Source organism: Brachyistius frenatus, unplaced genomic scaffold (assembly GCF_029030835.1).
Source record: "Brachyistius frenatus isolate BFR_SWC_R1_liver_20210118 unplaced genomic scaffold, ASM2903083v1 Contig_320, whole genome shotgun sequence".
Lineage (NCBI taxonomy): Eukaryota > Metazoa > Chordata > Actinopteri > Embiotocidae > Brachyistius > Brachyistius frenatus.
The window spans coordinates 81,860-107,500 of record NW_027210919.1 but is presented as its reverse complement, the minus strand read 5'-3'; the positions used below and the strand labels follow the sequence as shown (position 1 = coordinate 107,500).

Below are 25,641 nucleotides of genomic sequence, written 5' to 3'. Positions count from 1 at the left end.
CGGCCATCACATCTGAAGGTCGGTGGAGATTTAGAGTCTGCAGCTGTCCGTGCTAAAGACGTTGCGCTAAAACCCTTTTCATTTCAAATGTTGAATCCTTTTAAAGTGACGGACAAGTTAGGTAATGAAAAACCAGCGTAATCCCGGCTCTGGGTGATTTTGGCTGCCTCTCGGTGTTCCTCACTCGGTTACCACGGGAACCTTGAACCTTCAGACTGGGCAGAAAGAACCGCCTCAACATTACGGTGAACCTTTGTTGACTTTTAAGTTTGCATAAAGTTTGGAAGAGATGGAATAAGGACGGTCCGTATGGAAGCCGTGGAGGCTGAGATGTCCTGATGGGGGGGTCACGCTTTAAAACCTGTCGATTCATTTACTTCCATTTACTCCCATTAACGCCGTTTGTTTTCTTTTTCCTACCTGGTGAACTTTTAACTGTCTGAGTTTAACCCAGACTTTCTATTACAAAGCTGTCCAAGGTGAACTTTATGTGCTGCTGTTTTCACAGGGCTTATGACCTGTCTGCTGATAAGATATTTTAGTGCTGCAGCTTTTATTGTCCCCTGGAGCGGTGAGGCCCCCCGGGGACAATTCTCCACTTTGTCTTCTTGTTGATTTAGGTGTCAAAAGACAAAATGGAGACAGGCAGCAGGATCAAAGACACTGTTAGTAGTTTACATAGATGATGCAGTCAAATAAGTTTAAAGGCCAAATAAAAGTCATAATTCCTCACACAGTGCTTTTTTTTTTTTGCAGAATGAAAACACTTCTGGTACCAGAAAGTCTCCACAACACGTTAAAACCGCAGGTGAATCCTGAAACTACAACTAAAACACCGACTCGGTCTTTCAGAATAAGGCTCAAAGGCTAAAGGAGCAGTTTGTGGCACGTTGGGGTTCACGTGGACCGACCTGCAGGTTTTTATTTGGTCATCGTAGATCTGATGGTGAAATCAGCTCGAGAGTTGATCGTCTTGAGATGTTGAGGCCGGCTCACGTGTTGTCTGAGGAGCATTTGCTCCTTCAGTTGACCTTGTCATCATGAAATACGGCTTGTGGTTTGCGGCGTCCTGACCGGCCCTAAATCTGCTAGCCTCTCGTTCAACGGTGCATATTCATGTCCTGGTGTGCTGTTTTCCCTCTGAGCCTTCCACGCAAAATCGATCGGGGGGTGAAATAGTTTTAGGGCAGCGTCTCCGTTAGCTTTAAGGCGTCGGAGGACTCATCGAGCGCCGCTCCGTCAACACATCGCCTCACACTCTCCGTTTCCCATCTGTGATTTCTCTTTCTCTTCCTTCGGTCTTTATCTGTTCTTCATGTCACATCTGAGCCTTATTAGGGACCGCTACAGAGAACAGCACCTTTTAAATCACAGGACAGCACCGAGGACGCTACATAAAACCTAATAGCCCGTATAAGTGTGTAAGAGGGCCGGTTGGCTCAGCCAGTTCAAAGAGGAATATATCCTGAAACACAATCTGTGTGAGGTCACGCCATCGCCTTTTAAACGCATGTTCTTCCTTCGTGAGCATGCAGCTCTGAACCTTTGGACTTTAAAGTGAGAGTAACTCTCGTAAAAAAGTTTGGAGTTTGGTGTTTTATTATTCGAATGAAATATGAAGAACAAAAAAACACAAGAAATAGATTAAACCTTTTGTCTGCGCTAAAATAACTTCACTCTAGCCAATAGTTAGAATGAACTTAGCGTTTTATTTGGCGGGATCACAGTACGGAAACATTTACGGTGTGGCAGCTGCTCCCGTTAAATACCACATTGGAGATTAGGTTAACTTTTGCAGCTTAGTACTAATAGCAGTGCTAACAAGCGACCATTTACTACAAGAATAAAGTTGCACCTTCATTTCAGCGTCCTGTGAGCGGGCCGACTTGGTAAAATGCTAACGGACCTTTGAATTTAGTCAGTTTGTTGTATCTTGTTATGAGCGAGTGTTAAAACAACCTCTCTGGTCACACAAGATACGACGGAGTATCAGAACGTCGAGGGAAATGTTGAAATGCTGCGAAAAAAGTGTAAAAACGAGTAAAAAGTCAAAGACACAAGAAAAAAGTAGAAAAGTTAAGAAAGAAGCGAATATGTTGAGAAAAGAGTCAAAATGTGGAAAAAAGTTGAAATAAATTAATAAAATTACATTTCAAGATTAGTCAGATTTTTGAGGATATATCAAACTACTCATTTTGCGGGTATAAATTCTATAAGATGTCTTGTGTAGATTAAAAACTGAACTTCAGAATCAGTAACAAAGAAATTGTGTCTCATTTAGCACATAAACACAGTTTGGTAATAAATATCAGGACTGTTTTGAACTGTTTTTTCATCTTGACTTTATTGCGTGAATCGTACATTTCAGCGTGTTGTCCATCACAAAGCTCTAATGAGTTCCCGATCGCTGCTACCAGCTACTTTTTATAGTGAAGTTGACGTGTTGAATCTCAACTAAGGAGGGAAAAGACGGCTTAGGTTCATTTATCTTCAGGAGTAGACGATGGAGTCGAGCGTAAACGAGGCGGCTGGGTCGTTCATCATGTCTGAGCATCGATTTAATCCTTGACCTGAGCTGAGTCTGAAATCTGCTGTTCTGGTCCTGGAAGGTTTTTATTTCACTTGATTTAAGAAGACATAAAACATGTTTGTGCGCCGTCTCGTTAATCATCTCTAAACCCTTCAGAAACCTGTTGGAACCTCCAGATGATGTAGTACCCAACCTGACCTACTGACCCCAAACTTATCTGGAAAACATCCTTTCCATGTCCTCCATGAGCACGGCGGGTTCACGGGAGGTCGGAGGAAGACGAACTGCCCCGGGGGGTCACCGGGAGTCTTACCAGGGAGGAGAGCGCTTCATTCTCCGTCCAGTCCGTCTGGGGGATTCGAACCGGCGACTCGGCCTTCGAAAGCTACAAATTAGTGTTGCGTTTACGTTGGCCTCAATTAACCCCTTCAAGAAACCCGGGTCGGCGAAAGGGTAGACAAACACGACGGACGTCAAGCGTGTTCGAGCTGCAGCCTGTTTTTTTTGTTTTGTTTTGTTTTTTACTGCTCGGGTCTAAAACACCTTCGATTCCTTTACGTCTGTTTTTTTGTGGATGCTGACAAATACGAAGAAAATGAGTCCGTGTTCCCGAATCTTTTCTGAGAGGCTTCTTACCTGCAGAGCAACGCCAGCCAACACAAACAGGCCGCTCGGGGATCAGCAGCTGATCCGCCTGTATATTGTCAGATATTGTCAAACCCTGTGGAGCCGAGCAGACGCTCTCATAACACGGCAAGAAATTAAACTTTGGCTTGGCAGCCTCCGAACGATGTAGGAGCCCAAACAGGGTTTTTAACTCTTGGCTTTTCCCACAATTCTTTTTTTTTCTTTTCTTTTCTTCAAAGCCACCAATGGAAATCAAAGAAGCATGAACAATTTTGCACAAAGTATGCGAGCTTATGGGCACAGGCGCCCAAATAACGGCGCCGGAAAACCGCAAAACACTACGTGATATTATGGGAAAGGAAGTGTGCATTTACATGTTGTTTACATCCATAAAGCACCATTCACTGCCTTCAGCAAGGAAACAATAAAAAAAAACATAAAGTCTGATGTCACATTTGCTTCCATATGGGAGGTTGGCACACGTGCAGGTTGGAGTTTTGGACCTTGAGATTAAAATGGAACCATCACGGTGCCAGAAATGGAAAAATATTGGAACGATTCTCCGGTTTCAAAAAGATGAAATAACTTCACATGGTTATTTTGTGGCTTCCCACTGTCTGGCAGCCATTACCAGACCGTGAACATCCAGTTTTAAAGGTTCGGGATGTTTGTTTTAACGTCTTTGTTTTTCGATGCTGCTCGGAAAACCTCGGCCACGAGGGAGAGGAAACCGCGGATGGATGCGAGCGATGGAGTCCAACGTTTTGTCGTGACGGAGGTCCGTCGGTGGCGTCGTCGCTCATCGGGCGAGCTGCCGCTTCCTGTTTCACATCAGCGGGAGTTCAACGAACGTGAAAATGAAGTTTTAGGTACCGGCTTTTCAACAGTCACAGAGTCCGTGGCATGTTTCAAACATCGTCTGTTATCGTGGCAACAACTTTGTGTTTCATCAGAATCAGATTTATTGGACGAATTCCTTTCAAAGTCTTCACTTCACTCATCATGTGAGTCTGAAAACTGACAGCCGGCCGGTTGGAGGAGGAGAGTTGTGAAGCAGCTGCAGGGAGAAGTAGAAAAGTCAACGACAAGATAATAAGGGATCTTTCATGTGCTGAAATTACAGCGGCGAGGATGAAACGATGGCAGCGAAAACTTCAGCTATTGTTCCGCTGACAAACCGGAGGAGTCGCGGCGAGCCGATCCAAGTACCTGATGCCTGTTTGATCCGGGCTGTGATTAAAACCAAAAGAGGGATTAGCTCGGGATACTCGCTTGTCAGTTTTTGGCATTTTTTAGGTTCTTCTGAAGTATTTTTTGGGGCTCGTTTGTTCTTCTGCAGGGAGTTCGATGAGAAGAATAAAAACACGCCAACAAAACGTGAAGCTGCAGCTGGTTAGCATTGCTTAGCATTCACGCTAATCCGTCTCTGTCAAACGGTCACAAAGTCTTCCAGCTATCTCGTCTGTTTAGTGTAAAAACGATGTTGTTTTCTGGGCTCTGGGCAGATACCAGGGAAACCTGGGGCTGGATATTTAAGAATTATACATAACCACGAGTGATTCACATCTGCAGAGGAGCCACTCAGACTTTGGATCCAAACTTCCCGCCTGCGTGTTTAACCCGTATACATATACGTGGAAGTGCAGGATATTGCATGAGTGTGTTTGCTGCGTGTTCTGGAGGATACATGATGACCGTTGGCTGGAAAAGCGTCGAATGGATTTGAACCTTTCGGCGTCGGGACAGAATGCCCTCCGTTCAGGAAGAGTTTGGTTTGGCAGCGCCATAACTCACCGTGCAAAACCGCTGGGAAAGAGGTCGTGTTTGCTTTTCGTGTATCCACGCTACAAGACAAACTCCAGATTAGGAGGCGCTGCGAGACAGCGATCTCCTCGGGAACCACACGGACCAACAGCGTGTCCAATCTGGAGAAATAAATCCCCCTCCACCTCACACCTTGAGATGGAGGTTATTACAGGAAATACTTTTTTGCCATGTGGACCCGCGGAGAGGTCAGGAGAGCCGTCAGCATCCTCCGACAAACTTCACTCCAGTTTGGATCGTTAGAACAATATAAAATGTGCAACCGCCTGTCGACGCAACTCAGTTTTCAATGATTTTCAATCATTACCTCCTTCCTTATGAAACCGTGACAACGTCTGGCAGGAAGCTGCCGTGCTGACGGACGTCGGACACGAGAACCCGCCGGCGCACAAACGCACCGACCCGCGACTGGAGCTGCAGGTCACATGACCTCGACTTTCCATCCCATCGTAGCTCAAGTTTTAATTGTTTTTTATTTTTATTTTTTTATTGTACTCTATTAATCCCCGAGGGGAAATTCTTTCGCTACAGCAGCATCCCAAAACCAAATTCCCAGAAAAAGATTCAAATGAAACATGAATTCCTGTGTTTCTGTCTCCTACTGCCGCGTCCTCTTCTTCTGTAGCGCCAGGAAATCAATTAACGACGGGATTATTTTCAGATGGACCACCAGAAAACTTTAGCTAACAACACCAAAAAAACTTGCGGAAAACATCGATTGGCTCGCTTCCTGCCAACACGGCCCGACTCTGGATAACCGGCAGGAAGTTACATCTGATCGATGTGGCCGATTGAGTCAACGACTGAAGTTCTTGTACTTTAAACTTTACAGGCAATAAAAGTGTCCCGAGTGACCGGCGGCGTCCCGGGAGTTCGGCAGCTCAGACGCCGAGCACTTCGAACTAAACGCAGCTTCCCTGGAAACTTTACATGAATAACACTCAAATATTTTATTGTCCGGGACGCGTCGGTATGAAGAACAGATTTGTACTATTTATGGTGAGAGATGTTATTTTGTGCCCGCATGTAAACCGTGCAAATCCTTCCTTCGATGCCAAAGCATTCCCCTGTGTGAGCTCAAAGCAAGATCAAAGGCTGTCTGTCTGCTTTATGGGATGTGTGTGTGTGTGTGTGTGTGTGTGTGTGTGTGTGTGTGTGTGTGTGTGTGTGTGTGTGTGTGTGTGTGTGTGTGTGTGTGTGTGTGTGTGTGTGTGTGGTCATCTTTGAGTTTAAAGAAGCAGGGAATTGTTTGAAGGTGCCAACACTCCCAAAACAAAAGAAAAGAGGCTCAGACATTGGAAGAACAATGAGCAGCGTGACCGACGTGAGTCTTCCTCCCTGACGGAGGCCTTTCAACTGTGATGTGATTTCTGCAGTAAATCCGTTCGGTTCAGAGTCAGATGTCTTAATAACGATCAGATAGCCGGAAAATTTGATCCAGACGTTCACGGTCAGCTGAATCCTTTGCACTTCGACGATCCACTTGACGCTTCTCGAAACGGTCCGACCGCGGTGGAAACATCTTTATGTTCAGAAAGATAAATAAAGATATTTTTGAACATTAAAATGTGTAAAGTCTGACGATGTCATCAGGTTTGATGCCATCAAAACACCTGCAAACAGTGACGATAAGGAAATGTAAGAATTTAACTCAAAGATTGTTATGACCTCACAACAGGAATACAATTCAAAAGACACTAATTGATACGAACGCAACGACTAATGACCCTTTTCCACCTTTGCTCTCCAGCCTCCACCAGCCCCACAGCAGAGGAGGGCCCCCTGGCGCAGCTCGCCCACACGGCCCACCGGCGAGAGAAACGCTGCTCCTGTGAGAACCAGAAGGACAAGGAGTGTATTTTTTTCTGCCACATTGGCATCGTCTGGGTCAACACCCCGAGGTGAGTCTTGCGAGGCTAAGAATACCAAATAGTTCAAAAGGGTTTGTTTTCTCAGCGATAGAACATCGGAGCATCGGGATCAATCTCACTGTGTTGTTAAAATGTGATAATAAAACCAAACAGAGATAAGGAACAGTCAGAAATCTTCCCAGGAGGGACAGAAAGCATTTCTCCTGCACCGGTAGCCAGGAGGTTCCAGCAGGAGGCGTCCAAAACTAAGATAAACTCCCACTGTTTGACCAAGTCAGTGCTTTTCAGAATTAAATATCACGTTACCGGATTCCAAGAATAATCAATCCTTTTAAAGCACAATCTACATAATCCTTTAGTTTTTTTTCTTACTTTTAGCTGGAACAATCAGTTTGTTTTACTCTGAATAAAAGCCTCATTGGCACAATAAAAATCTCGAATTCTCGGTACCTGCCTGGTAAAACACCAAATGAAGAAGCCTGACGCTGCCTTCGATTTCCTCGTGTTTTGGTCTCTGAGAAAACAATCGAGCCCGGTCGGCTTGACGAGGCGTCTCTCCTCGTAAATACGATATCTATGTTTGAGTCCTAATATCTAATGAATACTGGGATTATTTACTGGGAGTTTATCTAACGACACCATGATGACTTGTGGAAAACATTTACTGACTTTGTATTTCAGGGGAGAACTTGATGCTTTTTCAATGGGGGTCTATGGAGCCTAGTGGCCCTCGGTGGTACTGCACTTTAACACAATTCTGCATTGGCTTCACTTTTTCAGACCCAGAGACTACAAATGTTTTTATATCGTCTATGGTTTCCCGTCTGCCTCGACCAGTTGGGGTTGTTGGTTTGGCCACAAGGAGGCGCCGCCCTGCTGGTCCAATAAATCAACCACAACAGGACCAGGATCCCTTGAACATCAGCCACCCACTGCCTCGGTACTGAACCCGGTACGCCCCTCCTCACAGGGCAGGTTCAGGGTATTTTTTAGCAGAACAAATCGAACTTGAGCCACGGTCAGTCGCTTTTACAAGTCTTCCAGCCTTTTCTTTAAAAACACAAAGATTTTAACAACAATTACCCCCAAAAACCTGAAAATAGACTCAAAAACAGGTTCACCACGTTAAAAACCTTCAGCGGAGGTTTACGTGTGTTTGACGTCTTCTGCTCAGTCCAAATATTTACTTCATTAAAATCCAATGCAACCATTCGAGTTATATTCTTATATTTCCACTTAAATAGCAGCGTTTCTGGGAAGTTTTACAAACCCTTCTGTGATATTTCTTGCTTTGAATATTTAAGAGGACTGAAGTGTTTTAAGGGCAGCGGGCAGAAAAAAAAAAAAAGGTTTGGTGGAACATTGAAATGGCGTCGCACCACGTTGGTTAAACTTCCTTTCACCGTGTCTTTACCTCGTCCAGCTGTTCATATTTTTAAGTTCCCTGCCCTCAAATAGGAAGCAGGCGCGCAGCTCCCTTCACGATTGGCAGCAATTAACTTCATTTTAGTTCAGTGTGCACAAGCAATGAGTAAGCAGTTAGATGTGGTGGGGCTAATAAGAAAGAGCACCTTTCCTTAACGAAGGGTAATTTCTGCCATGTTTCCTCTCACTATTTCTAAATAGCTCCTTTTAACCCTTTAACACCGACCCAGCCGGGAGACCGCAGGGAGTCTGAAATCACTCTGGTGGGACCCTGATGAGCCCACAGCCAGTTAACTCTTCACTGCCCGCTCCCATTCAGGCTGTAACTGCTGCTCACAGGCCCAGCTCGCATCAAACTGGCAGATTTATAATAAAAGAATGAAGACGAATAAAGATTTTTACAATTAAAAAGTCATATTTTAAACTATATTTCGTCGATTTTGTACCGAAAATGATTTAAAAAAATTACTCGTAAATTGGATTTAATTGTTTCTTTCTTAAGTTCCCGCATTTCTTCTTTTTCCACGTGGAGCCAAACAATCACCAGTCGATATATTCCTCGAGAGCGTGCTGCGCTGTAGGTTCTTTCCATGTCGCGCCAACGAGTCGCATTAATTAACTTTAAGGAGAGAAAACGAGGTGTCACCAAAATAGCTTCCAGAGATTAGCCTGGGACGGCTCCGCGGCGGTGGGAGTGTTAGTTTGGGTCTAAACATAGCCGTGCGGTGAGCTGGAATCTTCCTGCCTTCGCCATAAAGACGGTTTTGAAACAGCAGAAGGCAGAGCCCGCCGTGACTGCACCGAGCCCCGCGGGCTGCTGGGAGATCCCGACGTCCCCGTCCCGTCTTCAGCACGTCCTGCCGATGGAGTTTGAAAATATGGAAACCGACGCTGACACATTGAGCCCGGGGATGGCCCGTGTTTTTATTCCTTAACCAACAAGGTGCAGTGAGCAAATCAAAGGTCTTCCACAAACTCTGTGGATTAATCCGCCGCTGAAAATAGTTTAGAGCAAACTGTAAAAACGACTGTAAAGCTGCCAAATTGGGCACAAACGTTCACTGAGACTGCTTCCACACTTTACTTGTTTGGTCCCAAACCAAACTATCGGGTGTGACGGGAGCCTCGGATCGCGAGTCCGGGCCGAAGGACCAAAATCTGGTCCAGCCAGAAGAGGCGGACTCGGTCCAGATGAAACTGAAACACGGTTCGGTTTATTTGCAATTGTTAGAAAGATGGTGACGACCGACACCCGAACTCGAGGCTTCAGAACGTCTTCAGTGTTTCCAGGATCAACAGCCGTAATGATAATGATGTGGCTAATCTGCCGGGAGAGACTCGGAGCATTAAAAAATATCCAGCAACACTGATCTGAGCCTCGAAGGGAGGTCGTGTTGCTACCTGCTGATCCGCACCAGGACAATACAGAAACCAGGAAGTACTTTGAGTGTAAATGTTATTTTGAAAGACTGATTTTCACCCTCACAAGTGTAAAAACAAGCACTTGAAATCAACCGGAGGTGTCGCTCTCACACGGACGTCTCCGACCGTCCGACGGTGGCTGCGGTCCAAAGCAAAGACGGAGCTGATTGACAGCGTTGAGCCTGCTCCAGAACCAGAACCACCTCCGGTGAACTCAAACACGCGCGGTTTGTTTAACATGTGCCATGTGGCCGACTCGCTTACTTTACAGTAAGACATGAAACGGTTTGTTTCTTTGGCAGACGTCGCTGAAAACACGAACCTGTGCTTCCACGGTCGCGGTGTTGTTTCAGTCCAGTTATAAACACAACGTTGTGTCCGCAGCGGCGAGGTCGTATTTTAAGTAGAAGCTGATCTACTTCGTTAAAGCGGTTAAAGGTGCTTTTTTAACAAACAACCGCAATGTTATTGTGGTTTAGAAAGTCCTCTGACCTCAATGACCAAGAGGTGGTCCAACATTTCCTCTCCGATCCGATCCGACCCGACCCGGCAGGAGATACACCACAATGAAAAATAAATAAATAACCCTTTATTGATGTTATAGATATTACAGTAAGGGTTTGGTTTAAGATGAAAAACAAAGAAAAGATCCTGGTTCGGGTTAAATAAGAACTTCATTAAGGTTGGAGGACCTGTGTTGTCATGGTTACAATAACAAACAGGTGGTTAAAGTGGTCATGATTGAACATCGACTGTCAGACAAACATGAAACAAACATCTGTTTTCTGTGTTTTGTCGACCCATCCGTCCACCCCGACCTCCTCCCTGCTTCGTTGCTCTGCAGCTGCGTTACCTCACTTCCATCATAACTGCTGCAGGCCACCAGGGGGCGCTGACACTGGAACGCAGACCGGACTGTATGTAAAACTGTTTGTCGTCTCCGGGTGTGAAAAAACTTCAAAAGCTTGTAGAAATGAAATCATTTTTGAATCCGGTGGTTTTTCAACATTTTTCTTTCGTCATGAGGTCTTGACCCAAATTTTAAAAAAAATGTCAACCACTCAAATTTATTTCACTAAATCATGAAACCATGAGACAAATAAAAAGTGAGTGAAGACTCTAAAGTGAACTTTATGAAACGATATGACTAGAATCACTGTTTCTGCACTACTGACAGAAATGTGATCAAATCTTCCGTCAATTTTCGGTCAGTTTGGCCAAATGAAATATAAAAATATAAAATAAACTGCATCGTATATATATATTTCAAATTATTAAAATTTCTGCCAGCAGAAGATATAGAGATACAAAAGGACAGAAAACGTTGACATGGTTGGAGCGTTCGTTCTCCTCTCGGCACAAACGGCTTCAAGCAGACAGCTGACGGAGGAGTCGGAGCAGCGGGACCATAAGTCGCGGAGCCTCAGTTCAACAGTTCAGGACACTCAGATTTATCACTGAAGCTTTAAAGATGAGCTCTCCAACCCCTCCGACACACGAGCAGACAGAAAGTGGAAGTGAAGCCAGCCGGAGGTCAGCGAGCAGCTGAGAGCTGATGGAGGAGGGCGGCGGGCGGCCGGGTTCGGGCGGAAACGAGACCCAGATGTGCTGCCGTTGAACAGAGGAGAGCTCCGCGGGATGTCTGAGGAGTGATGGGAGGCGCTCCCATCACTCCGCGGGATGTCTGGATGTCTGAGGAGCGATGGGAGGCGCTCCCATCACTCCGCGGGATGTGAAGTCGCTCCACGGAAGAAATGAAGCATCCCAGTTAGAGGACGAACGGCTGCAGCTGTTTGTAGTCAAACAGTTCAACACAAGCGCGAATAAATCTCCTGCAGGGGGCATCGCATCGGACAGTGTGTGTGTGTGTGTGTGTGTGTGTGTGTGTGTGTGTGTGTGTGTGTGTGTGTGTGTGTGTGTGTGTGTGTGTGTGTGTGTGTGTGTGTGTGTGTGTGTGTCGTGCACTAACTCTGTCTCTCTCCTGCAGCCACGTGGTGCCGTACGGTTTCGGTTCGGTGCGTCTGAGGAGGGAGATCAGTCGATGTCTCTGCAGCGACTCACAGGACGCCGAGTGTCTGAGCTTCTGCCACACGCAGTAAGAACACACACACACACGCACACACACACACACACACACACACACACACACGCGCGCGCACGCACACACATGTTAATTGAAGGAGCAGTGTGTGGGAGTTAGTGCCATCTAGTGGTGAGGTTGTAGTCAACTCAACACGCTACTCTGTTACAGCTGTCGGTGGGCGGGACGTAGTATCGTCAGGTTTCCGATCAGATCGGTCAGATCCACCGCTGGCTCCTCCCCCAGCTCGTCCAAATATGGTCACTTCCTGCTCTTTACTGGCAAAGATGGCAATGGCCAAAATCCAAATTAAAAAGGGGGTGCGATAACTCAGAGGGCTGGGTTTTAGTTTGAGGTGATGAATCACTGATGAAAAATGATGATTAAACTAAATCCTCCTGAATCCACAGACCGAAGCCTCAAACTCTCCGCCGTCTCTTCTTTGTCCTCAGAGAGGAAAACGCTGCGGTGAAGAGGAAGACTGACAAACAGCTGCAGAGACACAGAGCGGCATTCTGGGAAAAAAGGAACCGGCATGCCCTCCGACAGCAGACCTGAGGGGGGCGCCGCCGCCGCTCCTCTCCGAAGTCCCTCATGTATCAAACACAGCAGATAATGGACCCTCTGATCCGTTCGGACGTGTACAGTGTGTGTTTATGTAAATGTACGATGATGAAGAGCGCCGACTCACGTCTGTCCTCATCTGTCCAGCATGATCTCAGCTGAACGACTGAGGGACGGACAACACGTCAGCCGAGCTTCCAGCCAATCCGCCGTCAGATTCTGCAGCCGCATCGTCGCGGTAACCTCGCAGCTCCGAAACTTTTAGAGGGGTTTTTTTCAGGTTCATTTTCTTCGAATTTAGTTTGTTTGAACGAGATTCAGAAGTAGAACATCGTCAGCAAAGAGTTGCATTTAAAAAATAATTAATCATTTTGCCGAGTAAAGAACCGTTTTGAACCCCGTATGATACGTTCGATAAGACGTCGCAGCACACCTGCAGGAAAACTAAAAATCATCGCACGTGATTCAGTTTTTTAAGATAGTCACAATATTACCAGATAATTTTGTCATTATGAGATCAATCTTATTTAGAAATATACATAATACAATATATTTTAAATATAGTGTCATTAGATTGACTGATACCTGTTTTCCACAAATATTACAGTGACTTTACCCTCGAAAAATAACAACTGTTCCTGCAAAATATTTGAACTTTATTCTGAAATATTAAAACATTTTACGTATCTTCATTTTATCTCAAAACATTCACAATTATATGTAAAATTACAACTTTAAATTTGAAATATGACAAACACCAGCTTTATTTTGAAATATCATGACATGTTCTTCAATTCAATTCAAATTTATTTGTGAAATATTTAAGCTTTTTTTAAGAAAATAAATTACAAATATCCTGAAATATATTTTTTTTTCTTGTGTATTTTCAACTTGTTTTCACGTCATGTCGTCTGATTTGAAAATATTTCGACTTTGTTCCTGACATCTCGGATTTATTTGTGGTTTGCGATGTCGTCCCCAGCAGGTTTGACAAAGAATGAGCTGCTATGAACATGCTGACAGACAGAATGGGATTAAAGCGCCCTCTACAGTCTACAGTCGGTACTGCAGCTAGATCTGATGCAGAAATATGAACCTTCTTAAACATCTTATTCCAACAAGAACTTCAGTCGCAACTTTGAAAAGTTGGAGCTGTGAGGTTTTTTTGTCGGAGCTGCAGAAATCTCTGAATGTAAAGAAGAATCTCGGTGTTGTTTTGGAGAATCTTTTTTTTTATTTCACATGAACGCATGTAACAACAAGACAGACGTCTTTTTTTCTACCTGTCAGCACCTTTTTCATGTCAGAGATGAATTTATTCTACACTACATACTATCAAGTATAACGAGCAGAAAAGGGAAGGACAACGAGGGACAGGTGAAACTAATCAGGGGACGGGGCAAACAATCATACAAAAGACAGGAAGTGACACAAGACAGACATTTTGTAAAGACACTTATTTGTGTGTAAGTGAGTATAATGTCCAGATTTCACATTTCTCACGTCTTTTGTGTTGCCGTTAGCTTAGCATAAAGACTGGAAGTAGGAGGGAACTGTTAGACCAGATCGGTTTTAATAATACATCCACAAACAAAAAAAGTCCAAACCCCAGTTTTGTGGTTTATTGAAGAACCGCACCGCTCACAGAGGTTCATCTGGATTTTCTAAACTATAGGAGGACCTGCTGAGTCAGCGTGAGCTCTGGACCCTTCAGAATAAAAGCAGTGGGGTTGTGATGGTGTTGAGGTTCTGACAGCAGAGATTAAGAGCGATGACAAGCTGAGGCTCGAACGCTGTCCAGACGTGTATTTTGACATGTAACAACAAGAACTGTATATTACTAACTAAGCTGTGACGCTTATCTTATTATATAATTTTCACTATTTCTCTGACAAATTTTCTCCTCAGGAAAAATTAAATATCTTATTTCAATCTTTAATCTTATTATTAGTCGGTGCTTTTTTTCTTCAGGCCACTAGAGGGCGGCATTGACGCGACGGTTGGCCTCCACTGTGACAGACGCTCTCCTCGCGGCGGCAACGGGAGCTGCTGGTTTATCAGGAGCACGTGCTCTGCGTTATGACAGTAGACAGGCCATGCAAGTGGAGATTTGAGTTATTATGATTTATTGGAATGAGAGATGCATGTTTGGACGTCTCCTCGGAGGGAAACGTCTGTCATCATCACAATAATCAGTAAATCTAACGGAGCCAAGTTCATCTGTAAAAAACATCAATCTAAAGAGGTTTTTACCGTACAACAGCGCCCCCTGGTGGGAAACCTGAATCACAGCATGACGTGTGAGAGGAAGGAAGAAAACAAGACAACTAAATAAATAACCAAACACTTAAAAAGGAAACTAAGACATTAGATGAAAAATATAAGGGATTTGAAAATCCCCAAAATTGTTCCAGCATATTTTTATTGAACGTTTTTTGGGGGGAAATGCCACGTCACAGACAAAAAAAAAACTATTTTACATTATTTACTTGGTGATTAGTGAACTTTTTACTCCACCACGTTCACTGGTAGTTCCTGCATTATCTTTTTATATGATATATAATATAATTTGATTTGATTAAATTTGAATTATTTCGGGCTGCAATATATAAAACATGTTGGTTTTTTTTAAGTAATTAAATAATACAAGTCAATGAGAGACAGAAACTGTAACAATTAAAAAAGATGTATAAAATAATATGACATGTTTAGAAACATATGGGAGAACAATTCCTCCAATTATTTATATTTGGTTTCAAAATGCACTTGTGTAAACATGCTCAATGTTTTTGCACCGTAGAAGAAGAGAAAACGCAAAAAAATGATCAAACTTTAATTTTTATTTGTGAAATTATTTGTGGTGCTGTTTTCAGAAGTAATTCCATTATATTATTTCTGTTGATAATTCTTTGGTTTTGTGTCACATTTTTAATGCAGGATATTTATTTGTGATTTATTTATATGTTTTTATTTTTCTATTGTGGTTTCACAGCTGTTACTTTTCTAAAAGATGGAAACACTAATGCAGAAAACAAGATTATAAAAGCAAACAATCTTCAGCGCTGTAGTTTCCATGAACTACATCCGGGTCACAGACACATCTGTTTCCGCTGACACGCGACATAAACAAACCGCACGCGGCCGCTTGTGTTTCCGGAGCGGTTCCGGTCGAGCCGTTAGTCCGGTTCTGAGGTCCGGACGGAGGAGACACGGGCAGCATGGGGAAGTGTTTCGTCTCCGGGTGTCTGAACCGCACGGTGGACCACAAGCGGGGCGTCTTCAACCGACCGCCGAAGAGGTTCTTCAGCTTCCCCGGAGACCCGGCCCGGGTGAAGGTACGGAAAGTACCCGGAGCACAGCTGCCGTTCTCCGGCTGGGTGCCCGCGTGTCTCCCCCTCCTGCGCATCAGCTCTCCGCTCACAGATAACTGCTTTTATTTGTATTTATTTATTTTAATAAAGCACATTTCCTGGTGACGTTTGGCCCCCAGAAGGTCGTTTAAACAACTTGAAGCGGTGTTTCCAGCTTCTTCACAGACTTTTATAAACATATTTACGTCTGAAAGTTACAAAAACACGTTGTTGTTTTTTAACCGCCTTCCCGGTAGCCGTAGGGCCGCCGCCATGTTTGTTGTTGTTGTTGTGAAACGGGAGGCTCAGCCCGGAAACGAGTTTAAAGTAGTTTGTACCTCTGAGAAGAGACCGTTTCCATCCCGATGATGAGAGGAGTCTCCGAGGAACCTCCAGAACAACTTGATGTCCTTTCAAACGTCCGCAGAGGTTTTCTATAAAAGAAAGAGAAACGTGAACCGTGAGCTCTGCGACTAAACAGATGATATATGTCAAATCATTTTTTAATTCATTTATCTGTTCGAATTATATCTACATAATTTAGACTGTTTCTGAACTTCAACATTAATTTATTCATCTGTTTTGTACACTTAGATGTCATTTGAAGTTCTGTCTGGTTTGTCCAGCTGACCAATCAGCTTCAGGCTCATGTTAGGACCGCCCACCTAATTAACATATAGACCCAAAAAGTTTTGGAAATGTAGAAATAAATTCTAGACTTTAAGTATGTCTTCTTTTTTAGATAATGTAATCCATTTAATAAATTTATGTATTTCATTTTTGTTATTTATGTGTTTATTTATTTATATACTTGAGTCATTTTTTTTAATCTTGCATAAGGAAGTGAACAGAGTTGGGGCTGTTTCATCACATGTTCATTTGCCAAACTAACAATCTAATCTTTATTTTTATTTTTTTGATTTTAAAAAGCAAATGAAAATCAAACTGAACTTTAAGACGAAGAAGAGTTTGGTACTGGAGACGGGTCCTCAGGTGTGAAGTGACTCCAGCGGCTTTGTGTCCAGGTGTGGCTGGCAGCGCTGAGGGAGGCGGAGCTAAGGGAGGCGGAGCTCGAGGACTCTGCGGAGCAGCAGCTCATCTGCGAGGACCACTTCCTGCCGGAGGACGTCTCCCAGGACGAGGTCGCCGGCGACGCCATCCCCCTCATGCCCGCTTACCTGGACGGGTCGCTGGGCCTGATGAGCCCCCGGAGGGGCGAGTCCTCTGAGGACGACCGGTGGTGGACCGCTGCAGGAGGCGATGATGATGACGATGGTGGTGGTGATGAAGGTGGCAAGGAGGCTCCTGCTGCAGCGAAGCCACAGCAGCAGGTCTGGAGGCCCTAATGTCTTCTTATGTGATAAAAGGTTCTGATCCAGATCTACTGAGACTCGGCTCTGTCGTACTTTATTAAATCTGAAGTAGTGTGAACGGGAGAGACGCCACATTTCAGTGACTCAGCAAAAATACTCACTTAAAACTCAGAAAATGACATCACACTCTTTTAGGGGGGGAAAGCTAAATCCAACATTTTGAACCTGCGTGACTTCCTGCCGGGACTTTGAGCGTGTTTCCTCTCTGTGTTTTCCAGGATCCAGGTGGAGGTTCGGAGAATCCTCCGGAGGACTCCAGGTGACGCGTCGTCCCCGGTTTGTGTCGTCCCCACCTGTGTTTCAGGTGCTGCGGAGAAGCTCATGTGTGTTTGTGTCTCCTGCAGCGCTTCGTGTGGACAGCGTGACCAGCCGGGTCATGTGACCGCAGCAGGTGAGAGAAGAAGAGAGACTTTCTTCTTACGAAAACTTGTCACAGACCAACGTTGTGAAACTCCAAACCTCTCGTATGCAGACGTGCCTCTGGACCTGCTGACTCGGCGCTTCCTGCAGATGCTGCTGGCGGTGCCCGACGGCCGCCTGGACCTGCGGCAGGCGGCGTCCTGCCTGCGGGCGCCGCTGCGGCGCTTCGACGACATCACCGACGTCCTGGACGGCATCAGCCTCGTCCAGAAGGAGCCGGCCGGCGGGATCCGGTGGATGTGAGTGTTTTATTGATTTGTCGGGTCCGTGCAGCGTTTCTCTGTTGATCGGCGTCTGCTGGATAATTAGAAAAATGTTCTGCACTGAAGAAGATTGAAGCGAAACCAACAGCTGTTAAGTTGCAACATTTTGTGTGTGTGTGTGTGTGTGTGTGTGTGTGTGTGTGTGTGTGTGTGTGTGTGTGTGTGTGTGTGTGTGTGTGTGTGTGTGTGTGCAGAGGATGGAGCCCCATCTCCAGCTTCCTGTGGAGGAACCAGAAGAACCTGCAGAGCGAGCTGGACCACCTGAAGCTGGTGGAGAGCGCGCTGGACCGCCTCATCCGAGGCTCCGCCCACCAGCTCTTCAAGATGACCGATAACGCGGACAACGCGGCATATCCTTCCACGGAGGTCAGAGGTGTGAACCGTCACGATCCCTCGCGGCGTTTTTCTTTTTTTCCCGATGTTCGTGATCCGACAGGCTCTTTTTCTTTAACCCTCCCTCACGTCGGCCTACGTGACGTTCGAGGACATCAGGCGACTCCAAGACTGTGAGGATCAGATGGCGATCATCATCAAAGCTCCGCAGGAAACCAAACTGGACATCCCTCCACCCAAAGAGGTAAACACACACACACACACACACACACACACACACACACACACACTTAAATTATAAGATAAAACGTGTCATGACTTCACATGTTGTATTTGAGGTCTGTGGTCTGACGTGAAGAGTGAACCTCTGTGTGTGTGTGTGTGTGTGTGTGTGTGTGTGTGTGTGTGTGTGTGTGTGTGTGTGTGTGTGTGTGTGTGTGTGTGTGTGTGTGTGTTGCTGCAGGACAGCGTTCAGCTCCGTCTGAAGGCGGTGGAGGGTCCCATCGCCGTGGTGACCTGCGAGCCGGGCTCGGCGGTCGCCGTGATCTCTGACCCCGCGGAGCGGAGGAGGAGGAGGAGGCGGAGCTTCTTCTTACCTCTGGAGGAGAGTCGGGTCAGAATGAGCCGGCTGCGTTCAGGTTTGGTTTCTTCCTTTCGGAGCGTCTGTTTTTCCGTCCTCGCCGCGTCTCTCCCCGCCGCCTCTAGTTTGATCTTCTCGTTGCTCGCTGTAGAGTCTTCAGGTCCACAGAGCGCCGTGCAGACGACGTAGCCTCGTCGGACGGCCAGCAGGAGGCGCCGGCGTTCTCAGGGATCGGACACGGACGTGGAAGGAAAAATGCCAAAAAGCCCGATTATTAGATCGTCCGCAGGGACCGGCGGAGAGTCTCCTCACACGAGGGGCGACGTCACGGAGACTTCACGTCTGAACACTTTATTTATTGATCGTGATCGTTCGCGCCTCTGAAGCGGGATTTGGGTTTTTCCTCGGACACAGCGCCGTGCGAGCGGGACGTTTATTTTTCGTACGATAAGCGGACGGCGACGTCGTCGTGCCGACACACACGTGCCGCAAAATATTTTTCACTGTTGTATTTTTCTGTTCTTTGTTTTTCCTTTTGATATAAATGTCGAAACGCCTCAAAGATTTCTGGAACCAATAAAAAACGTGAACCTCAAAACCTGCGACTCATTCTCTGCTCGGCTGCCGGTTCGAATCCCTCGAGGCAGCAGAGAAAGTGTTTAACTCGGAGAAAAGAGTCCAACTGCATTCAAACAAAAATACTGGAATGAATTCTTCTTTTGTTTGTTTAATAGCTGTTGTCAAACAGCTTTTCCGTGTACTACCGCCTCCTGGTGGTAGATACGCATCACTACAAGACGCCTGTAACACAAGATTATCGTCACAAAAACATGTTTTCGGTGCAGAATATGAAAAAATATGGCAAAGGCAGAATGAAATGTAACTTTATATGAATAAATCTTTTTTGGGGGATTAATTCAAACAGTTTGTTCAAAGAAAACCAATATTATTCCTGCTTTTGTTCAAAAATATGATTTTTTTTTTTTTGTATGTTTAATTGGGAATTTAATTCTATTTAGTTTGGATGAATTCTCTCTTTTCTGCTGCTGCCTGTGTTGAAAACCTCAAACGGATGTTCAGGTCTCATCTGTTTGACTTCTGCATGTTGGTGTTGTATCCAGTGAACGTTTAGTCGTTCTCCGGTGCACCAGCAGGGGGCAGCAGAGCGCCGTCGGTTTCTGGCAGTTCAGCGGGACATTACTGCACTTTTTTTACTCCAAATACTTCCTTCTGATCTGAACTGCTGCCTCAACATGAATCCGTCAATAATAAACTCATAATAAAGAGCAGAAGAACAATTTCGAGGGAGATTTACCTCCAGTTGTTTTTACGTAAACTCTTTCAAGGTATAAACATTCAATACTTATTATCAAAATTTCATCACACGAAGCAGGTTTTAGGTCAAACTGACTATAAAATAAGTTACGAAGGAAATAATGAAGGCATGCTGGGAAATGTAAACAGCAGGAGAGCTGTTGAAAAAATAAACTCCTGGAATCGAGCTCCATCGGTGTGTTGTGTTAAACTCCAGAGGTTTGCTGAGAGGTCGGACCTTCACGCCACCCAGAGGAGGGCGGAGCCTCCTGCAGCCAACCGGCAGCAGACGGTTCAAGTAAGAAAAGAACCGGTCCGAGTTTTAGTTCTTTGTGTTCGAACTGCTGTGAGGTGAAAAAAGTACCTCAGAGATGCAGTAAAAGTACAACGTGAATGCACTTTGTTTTCCAGCAGAGCTTCACTGAGTCTCAGAGGTGTGGTTTGGTGACCCCCCCCTCCTCCTCCTCCTCCTCCTCCTGGTCCGGATCCAGCAGGAGGACCCGCCCTCCTCCTGTCAGGATGGGAAACACGAGACTGCGACTCCCAGATTGAACACAGTGAGAGAGAAGAACAGAAGAACTGAAGTTTGAGCTGCAGGTGAGTCTTTTATTTTCTGTCTTTGTTTGTGTTGAAGGATGAAGGACGACGTGCTGCGTTAACCCTGTTGGTTTAGATTGGTTTAAAGGCTGGTTTCAGACTGGTTTAAAGGCTGGTTTAAAGGCTGGTTTCAGACTGGTTTCAGACTGGTTTAAAGGCTGGTTTCAGACTGGTTTCAGACTGGTTTAAAGGCTGGTTTCAGACTGGTTTCAGACTGGTTTAAAGGCTGGTTTAAAGACTGGTTTCAGACTGGTTTTAGACTGGTTTCAGACTGGTTTAAAGGCTGGTTTCAGACTGGTTTTAGACTGGTTTCAGACTGGTTTTAGACTGGTTTCAGACTGGTTTAAAGGCTGGTTTCAGACTGGTTTAAAGGCTGGTTTCAGACTGGTTTCAGACTGGTTTCAGACTGGTTTAAAGGCTGGTTTTAGACTGGTTTCAGACTGGTTATAAGCCTGGTTCTGGACTGTCTGCGGTGCTCTGGTGGTTTGTTGTCGGGTGATCCGTCCTCTCGGTGTGTTTATAACGGCGTGTTGCAGCAGTATGAAGACGAGCGCGTCCTCCGTGTCTTCAGACGCTGCAGGATCGGTGTTGTTCCGTCTCCGGGACCCTCGTGGGGACGTCCTGTGTTAAACCGAAGCCTCCCGTTACTGCGTCGGTGATTACGTAACGTGCGCAGCGAGACGATTGGTTCTCCCTCCAGATGTTCTCTGTAAACAGACACTTCCTGCCTCCGCTCATCTGTGGACACGCGAGGCGGAACGTGAAGCGTCGTCCAGGCCAGCCGGACCAACGATCGCTACGATGAACCTCTTCTGTGTCCCGGCAACAAGTCGGAGGTCATTAAAACAGAAGAGACGGAGTTTCTCCGACCCGAATATGTTCCTCTTTCTTTTTATGATGCAGCATAAACATGTTTCAGGGGTTAACCATCGACCACTGAAGGAAATGACCGCAGCTTTCCACTTTATGTTTATTCTTCATGTGTTATGAGACGTTCTCGTGTGAATTCCTCGTGTTCCTTCAGGGTTCCTTCACTTGTTGTTTCCCTGAATTGAAAACCAACAATGAAAATCCAGCAGCTGCGACTCTATTAGTGGAAACGCTGGCAGATAAACCCAGCAGGGTGTGTGTGTGTGTGTGTGTGTGTGTGTGTGTGTGTGTGTGTGTGTGTGTGTGTGTGTGTGTGTGTGTGTGTGGCATTAAAAGCTAAGTGGTGTCCTGCAGAGTCCCTAAAACCTCCAGGGAGGAGAGTTCAAGACCTGAAACCACAACACACACACACACCTTTGTACTTCTGTCTTTGTGAGGACCCCAACGCTGAATCTAAAACCTGATTCGAACCTTTTAAAAGTCGTCTCTGCAGCCTCATTTTAATTCTCCGTCTGGTAGAAAGTTGCTTCACGTTTGTGAATCTCTGAACACTCGAGTTTGTAATTCCCAACTTGAACCGTCAGACTCGACCCGATCACGTCGGTCAAGTGGTGTTTGGATTGTTTTTTTAAAAGTGGTCTGAACGGACCAGATGTGTTTGTGTCGAGTGTCCGCGTACTTTTGGAGGACACGTCCACAGAAACAGACGGCTTGTGTTTAAAGTGTGTTTGTAGTCGGTTCACAGTGAACAGCTGCTGGAGCCTGAAGCGTCAGGACGGTTACTATGGTTACCTACAGACTGATTGAGACCAATTAGAAACCGTTTTAATGGTAAAACAGATCCTGACTCTGCGTGTCCTCCTCCGCCCGCTGACGTGGTTTGCGGTTTGTTTGCGTTGTAAGACGAGCAAAAAAAAAAAAAAAAAAAGCCTCGACGGGTCGAACGCAGCTCGTCTGTTTCACCGGGAAAAAAAACAAAACACGCACGCAGACGTGTTCGCTGGAATCCTGAAGAATCTCTTTCTCTCTGTGAAAGAACGCAGCAGATGAACATCCAATAACTCCTCGGAGAGCTCGGAGGCAGGAAGGAACTCCGGCTTTATTCGGTGATCGATTCCCGCCGCGCGTCAGCGATCGGCGTGACAGGCGGGAGGCCCGGCGTCGTGCTGCCGCTCTTTTGTTCCTCACGGTGAACAATAGAAGTCGTCCTCCCAGCTCTCCAGATGTCGCCCGGCGGTCAGACGGCGTCTTCATGAAGTCAGAGCGGACCTCGTCAGGCTGATCTGGGGTCAGTTTACAACCTCGCGTCAGCACAGGGACGACACGGCGTCCAGAACGCTTCATTGTGTTCAGGAATGAAAATACAATCAAAATCTACTTTACCTCAATATAAAGTTAACGGGATCACATCGGTTCACAGTACCGGACATGTTCGGATAAATGATCCGCACATAGAGGTTTAAGACCGGTTATTAGACCGGTTATAAGACTGGGCTTGAGACTAAAGAGCCTGTTCAGCAGACACGTTGATGCAGGCTGAGATCAAGCAGGAATGACCCTTTAATGAGTGGTGATTAATCCCGAGTCAGCAGAAGAGGAGGTCCAGGTTCTGGTCCGGGTTTGTTTCTGTTACACCTGACAGAACCACAGATGTTCCTGCAGCAGGACGCCAACACACATGGAGGAGAAGAAGAAGAAGAAGGCCACTGGACCGAGGCCACTGGACCGAGGCCACTGGACCGAGGCCACTGGACCGAGGCCACTGGACCGAGGCCACTGGACCGAGGCCACTGGACCGAGGCCACTGGACCGAGGCCACTGGACCGAGGCCACTGGACCGAGGCCACTGGACCGAGGCCACAGGCCCGGCTGCCCCGCGGTTCTTTAAGCCGCTCAGCTCGGAGCGACCCGACAACAGAGAGGCTTTGTTTCTGCAAAAGACCGAACTGATAAGAGCCGACTCAGCAGAACTCCACCGCAGCTCAGAGAAGCAGCATGAAGGACTCTGGCATCCCCCCCCCCCCCGACTACCCTCACCCCCGACTACAGATCAACAGCAGCTGTAGGAGAAGGTCAAAGGTCACAGATCGAGATTGGAGATCCCAAATCTGATGTTTCTCTGCTCCAGTTTCAGGTCCATGAAATCACCAATGTTCACGGTTGTGATTTATCATCAGATTTCACTGCAACACTGATTTTGCAGCGCGAGCAGCCGGTCGCTGACGTGCAGGTGAATTAAAACCTCTCTGAGCTCAGCGTCCACACAGGAAGTGGGCGGAGCTGTCGGCCGGCGGCCCGCCACACGAACTCAACAAGGCCAACACTGTTCTTGTGAAAAGCTGCGGTTCTTTGCTGGGTTTTTTTCTTTTCCAACTTTGTGGTTTTGGTCGGGGGGAGAGGAGGGAGGGGGAGAAGTGTGTGTGTGTGTGTGTGTGGGGGGGGGGGGACTCAGCTGAGCCGTTGGGCAGCGCTTAAATTTAAAGTGGACTCCAAACATGTCGGACTGCGGTCAGCTCACGAACAAACACAGGTTCAAACGGCTTTAATGAAGCAGCAATTAACAACACACACACACACACACACACACACACACACACACACACACACACACACACACACACACACACACACACACACACACACACACACACACACACAGATTCATGATCACTCGGAGGACGGAGGGAACTGTAATCGTGCTGCTCGTGATAATGAGGTTTTCTTTGGTGCCCGCAGCTGTAATTTACAGGAGTCTTCTGTCTGGTGTGTGTGTGTGTGTGTGTGTGTGTGTGTGTGTGTGTGTGTGTGTGTGTGTGTGTGTGTGTGTGTGTGTGTGTGTGTGTGTGTGTGTGTGTGGAGTGGAAAAAGCTCGACATGTCGATGAGATGAGAACTTCTGTTTGGTTTCGGTGGTCGTCGATGACGACAAGCAGAACGTCGGAGTCTCTTTAGAGGAACTCGGAGGAGGAGGTCGGGGCGGATGGAGGGTGAACACGGCTTCGTAGGCAAAGATGCTTTGGGGTTTTTTTTGTTTCCGTGGAAACAAACGTGTCAACGAGGACCACCAAGAGCTTTTAACCAAAAGCTTCAAAAGTCACGACACATAAATATGAAATCATCTTTTGCAACATTTAATTGATTCGTTCAGGATCAACAAACACACCACCTCCTAAATGTGTCAAATAATGTCCTTTATATGATGTTTATATAAAACATGACTCCTGATAACCAAGAAACAGACTTCAAAATGATCACCCATGATGCACTGCAGACAGGAGCTGCTGACAGGGCAGTTTGTGTCCTTTTAATAAATGATAAAATGTCAGCAAATACAACGCAAAGTCTCTTTTGTCTTGTTAAAGTAATTTCTGGAGTTTGAAGTGAGTTGATGTTTGTTAAGTTGTCACGGTGACGCTGTGATTGACTCTTCTCTCCACCTGCTTTAAGATGTTGCGTGGTTACATCGTAACCGCGGTTCTCCGAGTGAAGACTGTTTGTAGATGAGTGTGTTGTGTCACCCTGCTGCTGAGTTTCCCTCCACAGCTGCTTCTAATTACCCACATAATAACACCCCTCCCCCTCCCCCCTCTCCCCCATCATCATCAGGAAGCCCCTCCCCCTCGTCATTCCTCTTTAATTCGTTCAGCTGTGCAGCTGATTTTAATTTCATTTTTATTTATAACTGTGTTAAATATCAGCAGTTTTTTTTCTGTTGGACATTCTTCACGTCCTTTCTGTCCCGTCTGAGGACGTTGTGACCGCGGGAGACGTCCCGTCCCGTCCGGGTAATGAGGTCACGTTTCATTTCTTTGTGTCTTCAGGCTCTGTTTTGTTTCTGCTGATTTTTCATTAAAAGTTTCATTAAAAGTTTCCTGCTGCGTCTCCGACCGTCAGACCGTCCTCCCGAAGACTGAAACACGTGTCCCCTCGTCCAGTTTCCCACATTAGTCTGTCCCTCCATCTCCATCTGTCCTCCGTCTGTCCCCCTTCTGTCCCCTGGTCTCCCTGATATGTTGGTGTCTCTTGTTACATTTTTCCGTTGCTCCTCAGTTTGGTTCAGAAACAGTAATTTGAATCTGTCAGAAGTTTCTGTTTCTCTGCGGTGAAAAAAAAAAAAAAAAAAAAAAAAAAACCTCGGAGCTGCCGACGCTGAGCTGCGTTCAATAACTCTTCTGTTCGGTTCGGTTCTGTTCTTCGTG

General features: G+C 46.1%; 3 protein-coding genes across 3 annotated transcripts in view; all 3 read left to right on the top strand.

Moving 5' to 3' along the window:
• The window catches only part of LOC138635631 (endothelin-2), a 15,666-nt gene extending 1,379 nt beyond the window's left edge, over nucleotides 1–14,287 (top strand). Inside the window, exons 2-4 of the mRNA XM_069723208.1 lie at nucleotides 6,732–6,882; nucleotides 11,687–11,794; nucleotides 12,232–14,287. Of these exons, the coding sequence (XP_069579309.1) occupies nucleotides 6,732–6,882; nucleotides 11,687–11,794; nucleotides 12,232–12,337 (365 nt within the window). The 3' untranslated portion in view covers nucleotides 12,338–14,287. The remainder of the gene's footprint in view (nucleotides 1–6,731; nucleotides 6,883–11,686; nucleotides 11,795–12,231) is intronic.
• Nucleotides 14,288–15,472: 1,185 nt separating this feature from the next.
• LOC138635624 (transcription factor E2F3-like) lies at nucleotides 15,473–19,260 on the top strand. The gene is made up of 9 exons (XM_069723199.1): nucleotides 15,473–15,678; nucleotides 16,719–17,024; nucleotides 17,285–17,325; nucleotides 17,411–17,457; nucleotides 17,539–17,725; nucleotides 17,944–18,099; nucleotides 18,212–18,326; nucleotides 18,546–18,720; nucleotides 18,814–19,260. The coding sequence occupies exons 1-9, from the start codon at nucleotides 15,562–15,564 to the stop codon at nucleotides 18,849–18,851; spliced, it is 1,182 nt and encodes a 393-aa protein (XP_069579300.1). The 5' UTR covers nucleotides 15,473–15,561; the 3' UTR covers nucleotides 18,852–19,260.
• Nucleotides 19,261–20,214: 954 nt separating this feature from the next.
• The window catches only part of LOC138635623 (rho guanine nucleotide exchange factor TIAM2-like), a 28,673-nt gene continuing 23,246 nt past the window's right edge, over nucleotides 20,215–25,641 (top strand). The window contains exons 1-2 of the mRNA XM_069723198.1: nucleotides 20,215–20,274; nucleotides 20,388–20,573. The gene's annotated coding sequence lies outside the window, so the exon portion shown is untranslated. The remainder of the gene's footprint in view (nucleotides 20,275–20,387; nucleotides 20,574–25,641) is intronic.